The following is a 6,932-nucleotide window of genomic DNA, read 5'->3' as shown; positions in this document are numbered from 1 at the left end:
GGCGCAACCAGGATTTTGGTAAAGTGGGGGGGCTAAACCAAGCCCCCTGGTTGCGCAACTAATGTGGTGTTACTTTAGTTGAGATAATGAGCGAAAAAATTATCTGTTACGACAACTTCAAACAATATCAGTGCAAAGACTTCTCAGGAATGAAAATGGACATTTAAAGAAGTTCTATAACAGTCCTTACAGAAGTCTCAACAACAAAGAAAAACAATTAAACAAAAAACAAGTTTTTAATGCATAAGTTTTAAAATCTTTTGTTTTACTTCCTTTTTTGATACAGGTGAAAATAGACAACAATAATTTTTGAACATAATATTGGCCAATGTAGCTGCATACTTTCTGTTCACAGATAACTGGTATTCATATGATATAGAGTAAAAAACAAGACGTAACGAAGTTCTGCAACAGTGGTTAACAACTTCATGAAACATGATATAACCATAAAGTACCCATTGGCAAACTGTGTCACCTGGTATATGCAGTCCACCTCGATTCATGTCTTTCAAAAAAGTTCTAAATTTATCGTAGTACAATCTACTGTCGTTGCAGACTTTACTTTCTTTTCTGATACCATAACCAGCAATGTAAATCAAAGACATCATTGTATTAACAGATAAAGACTTTTCCAAATCAGGAAGGCTGTCCAACATACTGCACATGTTTTCAGTCATAGTAAAGTTACATTTGGCGCAGAAATTACCTGGTTCGAAATCAGACAAGTCAACTTTCGGATTTAACTTGAGTAGTAGCTTTGTTTTTGAAATTTCAACTTTTTCTAGAATCTGTAGTACTGTAATGAAATAGGTACCTGCACACCCTTGCCGTCATTTACTTAACTCTTTCTCAATGGGATCTGAAGTAAATTTTCCAAACAAAACGTATTCAAAAAGTTTATGCTCCAATAAATATCTTCCAAGCTCCACAAGGCCTTGACAAGTGTGGGACAAGCACGATGCAGTGTCTCTGGTTAATGACTTCACTCTCTTTGTACCAGACATGAGCATTTGATCAGCCATTCTTCAAAATTCAAGCAGCCGTTGAAGATTCAAATCTGATGAGGAGGAAATTGCATATCTCAAAGGATCTCTCATTCGCACATCAGTATGCTGGCTGTGAACATTAACGATTTTCCAAAACTCTAAAACTTTCGTCAAAAAGGTTGTTGTACCACTGACATTCTCAATCTCAGGGTGAGTTTGCAAAGCAGTGCTAGTTCTATTACAAGAAACATCTAGACACTTGGACACTCTTTGCCGTTCTATGGGTTTTGGGTATACAGACACATAGCTCAATTTTGACATGTGCACTGTTTCAAATGATTGCAGTTGATACAACTTTTTTAGCTTTGCCCACTCCGCTACCTTTTCTTCACCATTTACAATATACGTAAGTTCTTGCACACCTTCAGTTATCCAATTATTTCTAATGCCTTTTAGAAGATGGACATAGTCATACAAAAGAAATAAATTGTTCTTGGTGCGCCAAGGTTGTGTATCAAAAGTGACAAGTTTTTTGAAAAATGATTGGTTCACACGGTTACCATCACATACTATACTGACAACGTCAGCTCCAGCATTTTCTAATCCATTCAAAAGCATATTGGTTTGATCAAACAGAAAGTCTGATGTTAATCCTTCAATATCAGACTAATCCTTTAACATTATGTTAACATTATGTTATACATTATGTTATGTACATTATACATTATGTTTAACATTATGTTAACATTATGTTAATCCTTTAACATTTTTGCAACTGGGAGCATTTTACATAAACATTTTGGGCCACCAAACAGACATACAACCATGAAACTTAATACAGTGTTGGCATCTCATCTGGTTTATGCACAGCTTTGCCAAAAACTGCGCCACCATGGAATTGAAGCATTGCTTTAACATAAACTTCATCCAATGATAAAACACAACATTTCTGTCTGCTATCTTATAAATTTGAAAAAACACCTTTTTAAAAGGAGTTGTCATCTAATCATTTTACTTTAGATGTCAATCGAGTGAGGGTTGAAACTCCAGGTAATTCAAAGTCACGACGTAATCTTTGGTAAGTTGAGCGAGAAAGTGCAAAGTACGGTATTCAAATGCACGAACTATAGTTTGTACAGAGTATTTCTTTTGTCCTATGGTCTTTGTTCCCACTGCTGTAAGCTGTTGCTGAAGAACATCATTCTTTGCACTACTCTCATGATCAATTAAATTACGAATAGCCTCACTGATGTGTGACCATCGGTTTAAAGTCACTATTCTGTGGCAGGAAAATGTAGCTATATAGTACATTTGACGCCGCAATGAAAGGCTTCGTATGAGAGGTCTTTTCGGATAAAAAGCAAAAACTTGAACATTCCAGTTCCATCTAAAGGCTCTATTGGTTGAATCAATATACTCGACTGTGAAAAACTAATTAGTAATTGTGCTGCCCCAAAATCATGCAGTTTAATGAATTGTTGAAGTTCTTCAAAACTCTGCAAAGTGTCATTTCTGTTAAACAAAGTCAATTCATCGACAGGCAAATTTTGTTGATTAGACAAAGCTTTTTCTGTTGTTCTTGGAAGAGGAGCCGGAGTTGGTATCAAACTAGCCATAACACATTGAAATACGGATGGTGGATTGTGGGGTCGACTTTTTCCGTGACATATTACAGTGTCATGGCCGACAGGCCGATGCCTTTCACATATAACAGTATTTTTGGTATCTGGCGTGTTATCCCGATGAATAGCAGTAAGCCATCTTGATTTCTCTTCAGGATTTCGAGGTAAACGAAAAGTTGTTTCTTTGTTTGCCTCATCATAATTTCCATGGCAATTAGTCACACAACATTTTCTACCCATCTTAATTAAATATCAAATAACCTCTTAACATACTTTAAAATATACATGAAAATGAAGATGTAATGAAAACTATGCCTGCATTTAGACTACACTTTGCAATGGCACAAGTTTGACAAAATTAAGGTCAGAAATGATGCTTTGAGACAGCATGAACTGACCAAATTCAACTTATCCAACTTTAAGCAGCACAATTTAAATGCACAGTTTTTATAAGAACAATCTAAACATGTTAACGTTTTGCTTTTTTTAAAAAAAACTTTGCTTGTCTCAAAATTGGAGACTAAATTTTTATTAATGCACACAAACTTAAAAGCGTTTATTAGACTATTCCTTCTTATACCACATTAGATTATTCCTATTTATACTATATGCACAGTATAGAACAGGGGTTCCCAACCGGTGGTACGCGTACCACTAGTGGTACGCGGGAACTTTTCAGGTGGTACGCGAGCAGCTCTCCTTTGCATGCGATATGTAGTAGTATTGTCAAATAAAGTAGGCCTATTACAACAATTACTTAATTTTGAGTTTCTAAAATATGCGAACAACACTTTTATTTCTTTCCGTACTAAATTCTCTGCACTCAGTAAGCTATTTTTGTCGATCTTGCTCCCTGCTGTCATTGTTATTAATACAACGCTGCTTTGCGAACTTAATGGTGTATGTGACGAAACTATTATGTGTGCAATGTGAATGGTGTCTGTGACGAACTATTACGTGTGCAATGTGATCTGTGCAATTGCAGAATTGCGTTTATTCTGATGTTGGTTTTCCGACGTGTAGGCCTAGTGGCTGAATCCTGAACAGCATTACATTTTTGTCTAAATATTTGAAAATGTCGAAGCGAAAGTACAGGGCAGATTATATTAAGTATGGCTTCATTGCTGTTCAACATCGTGGAGATATCTCAGTGCGTGATCTGCATGAAAACCCTTTCAAATGCAGCTTTGAAACCAAGTTTGCTTAAGCGGCATCTTGAGTCCAATCATGCAGATAAGATGAATCGAGATAAGAGTTATTTTGAGCGACTTGGGGAGAATGTGAAGCGACAGCGCATGGATCACACAGGCCAGTTTTACCGAAATAATCCCGGAATTGTGAAGATGTCCTATGAAGTATCTCTTCTGGTGGCCCAAAACAAAACAGCTCATGTCATTGCAGAGTCACTTGTTTTGGCAGCAGCAAAGATATTAGTCAGAAATTTGATTGGAGAAGATTCAGTGGCAAAGTTGGATAGTGTATCGCTTTCTAACAATACTGTGAAACGACGCATCGAGGAAATGTCAGTTGATATCACTGACCAAGTGATCGCAGGAGTAAGAGATGCAAAGTTTGGATTTGCCTGACAAATTGATGAATCCACAGATGTCACAAACTGCTTGTCTACGTCCGCTTTACACAGAACGATGCTGTAAAAATGGAATTAGCCTATTGTTGAATCATGAGGTGTCCACTACATCAAAAGAAAAAGATATTTTCAACTCTTTGGATAACTTTTTCAAGAAAAATGAACTGGATTGGGGAAATCTTGTCGGATGTACGACAGATGGAGCTCCCTCTATGCTCGGTAGAAAGTCTGAATTTCAAGCCCATGTCAAAGCTGTGTCACCTCGCGTCATAAGCGTTCACTGTTTCATACACAGGTTTGCTCTTTGCACAAAGGTTCTTCCTGCAAAGTTGTTAATGTGCTTGAACAGAGTAGTCAAAATCGTAAATTTTGTTAAAACATCAGCTTTAAATACTCGATTGTTTAAGGTTCTTTGTGAAGATCTCGGCTCAGACCACACTTGTCTCCTCTATCACACAGAAGTGCGCTGGCTCTCTCGAGGAAATACAACTAAGCGTCTTTTGGAAATGAGAAATGAATTACTTTTATTTTTCCAACAGAAAAACCATAAATTTCAAAACGATCTGGAGGACGGAGGAGGAATTCATTGCAAGATTGGCTTATTTGTCAGATATATTTGAAGCATGGCAATCTGTATACACAGGCCTTGACAACGTACGAACTGGAGGGCTGACTGAAGGCCGATGTATTTTCAATTTTGAAGTTTAAGCTAAATTCACTTTATATTCCTTTTAAATGACAATTTAAACAATTTAAATTGCCAAAGTGTGATCACTGAATCCCAAATCACTGCAAAACTCCTAAAATTATGTTGACAAAATGACAATATTTTCCGAAATACTGGTGTTGACAGACGCTTTTTGGATTTCCAGTACAAGTGCCAAAATCTATTCCGTTATTTGAATGGTAAAAACAGTAGGCTACAAAAGTAACTCAAACTCTCACAAAATATAGACAAAGACTCTATTTATCAACTAATACTCAAACCATCAACTTATACTCGCGATTTTAGCTACTAACAGATCGGCCTTCAGTCAAATTTTAAGCTGCACGTTGCCATGGCCTGTGTATAAAGGTCGCCATGATTTGAAGCTTTCAATCATTTAAATCTGTTATTGCAAGGGCAAAACTGCACTGTCGTAGACGTTGTTTCAAAACTGGGAGCTTTTATCCGAAAGCTGGAATTATGGAGGAAAAATGTGGAAAACAAGCGCTATGGTATGTTTAAATTTCTGTCAGCCCTTGAAATGGAAATCAGTGATGAATTTTCCAGAGAAATTACCCAGCACCTCTCGCTGCTAACTGCTGAATTGCAGCACTACTTTCCAGATACCACAAGCTTCCCATACATCACAGATCCTTTCTCAGTGGACCCAGCCGACCTACCTGTCGGTACAGGGGAACAAGAGGAACTGATAGACATGCAGAAGGATCAGACAGCAAAAAAACAACGCAAAGAATGTTCTGCAATAAACTTCTGCCTTAGTATGGCTTCTTCATACCCAACGCAAGCTTCCCACCCTGTTCCTACTGATTTTTCCTTCTAGGCTACTTGGGAATGCGAGCAGGGATTTTCTATTCTTATGAACATCAAATCAAAAAGTCGAAACCGACTAAATGCCTCTGGACATGACTTCAGATGTGCTATTAGCAAAGTTACGCCACGCATCGATCAACTGGTGAAAGATAAACAAAAACAAAAACCTCATTAAATTTAGTTGTATTGTGTTTGTGTTTAGTTGTGTCTTTTTCTTTGTTATTCTGATGCGTTCTGTGCTGTGTGGCGTAATGGACTCTGTGATGTTTTGTTGGTAACTTTGCTACTTTCGCTGACTTTACATCCAGATTCACCATCTTGCAAATAATTTAATATTGGATCGAATTAGTTGTTTTGAAAATAGTGGTACGTGTTGACAATCCGTGGTGGCTAAGTGGTACGAGAACATAAAAAGGTTGGGAACCCCTGGTATAGAACAATCGGGTATTTTAGACTGCAACAAATTTTTAAAACCAAGTTCGAAAATAAGAGTATCTCTTAATTCCTGGGTGCTTTCCTGCCGCATTTTTGCTGTAGGCTACTGTTCTACAGTGCAGCAAAGTATTAGCCTGCAGAAGTCCAGCCAGACGAAGTAGTTATTTTTCTAAAGTAGAATTTCAAAATGCTGCATAGAATTTCTAGATAGCGACCTTGAAATACTGACCATGCAAGCAATTTTAGGCTCAAGAGCTGAAGGCTGACCCTAAATTGTGCGTTTAATATAGGCTACTACACCGGTACTAAAAATAACAACAGTTAAACCATTTTGGAAAAAACAAAGCTAGCTTCAACGATTCCCATCATTCTCAAAGGTACCGTACAGTTAGTTACTTTTCACACAATTTCAGAACACTTCTTGGTGTGCCCTCAAGTAGCCTAACATTATTTTACCAAAACCGACGTGGCTGCTGGCATTTGCTAGCTAGCCTTCAGCCTCGATACTCAATATTTGTTTGCATGGCCAGTATATCAATATTTCCATTATCCAAATATCCTACCCTAAATAACATTTCAACAGCAAGCACGTTAAAACTACCACAAAACCAAATTCAATTTTTGAACAACACAATATCAGTGTTGCCAGAAGTTTAAAAAAATTAACTTTTTAAAGGAATGCCATGAAAAGAAGTGCAATTTTCAAAACAGAGCTGAGTTAAATTAAAAAATTGTTCAATATATAAACTATAAAAACCGCAGAT

General features: G+C 37.1%; 1 protein-coding gene across 1 annotated transcript; it reads left to right on the top strand.

Annotated features, from left to right (window-relative positions):
- The first annotated feature begins 3,720 nt into the window (after positions 1–3,720).
- LOC145773763 (zinc finger BED domain-containing protein 5-like) lies at positions 3,721–5,743 on the top strand. Its single transcript, XM_082584894.1, has 4 exons — positions 3,721–4,164; positions 4,352–4,491; positions 4,736–4,881; positions 5,319–5,743. Exons 1-4 carry the CDS (start codon positions 3,721–3,723, stop codon positions 5,741–5,743), a joined length of 1,155 nt encoding a protein of 384 aa, XP_082441020.1.
- Positions 5,744–6,932: the final 1,189 nt, after the last annotated feature.

Source organism: Aplidium turbinatum, chromosome 7 (assembly GCF_918807975.1).
Source record: "Aplidium turbinatum chromosome 7, kaAplTurb1.1, whole genome shotgun sequence".
In the NCBI taxonomy this organism is placed as follows: Eukaryota; Metazoa; Chordata; class Ascidiacea; order Aplousobranchia; family Polyclinidae; genus Aplidium; species Aplidium turbinatum.
The sequence above is the reverse complement of the archived record's forward strand: the minus strand, read 5'-3'. Positions and strand labels throughout refer to the sequence as shown.

Excerpts from the sequence above, each read along its gene's own strand:
- LOC145773763 (XM_082584894.1), top strand. The coding sequence starts at position 3,721 with ATGGCTTCATTGCTGTTCAACATCGTGGAGATATCTCAGTGCGTGATC. Across the intron at positions 4,165-4,351 it reads CTGACCAAGTGATCGCAGGA|AAAAATGAACTGGATTGGGG; the intron begins GTAAGAGATGCA and ends AACTTTTTCAAG. Across the intron at positions 4,492-4,735 it reads GTTCACTGTTTCATACACAG|AAAAACCATAAATTTCAAAA; the intron begins GTTTGCTCTTTG and ends TTTTTCCAACAG.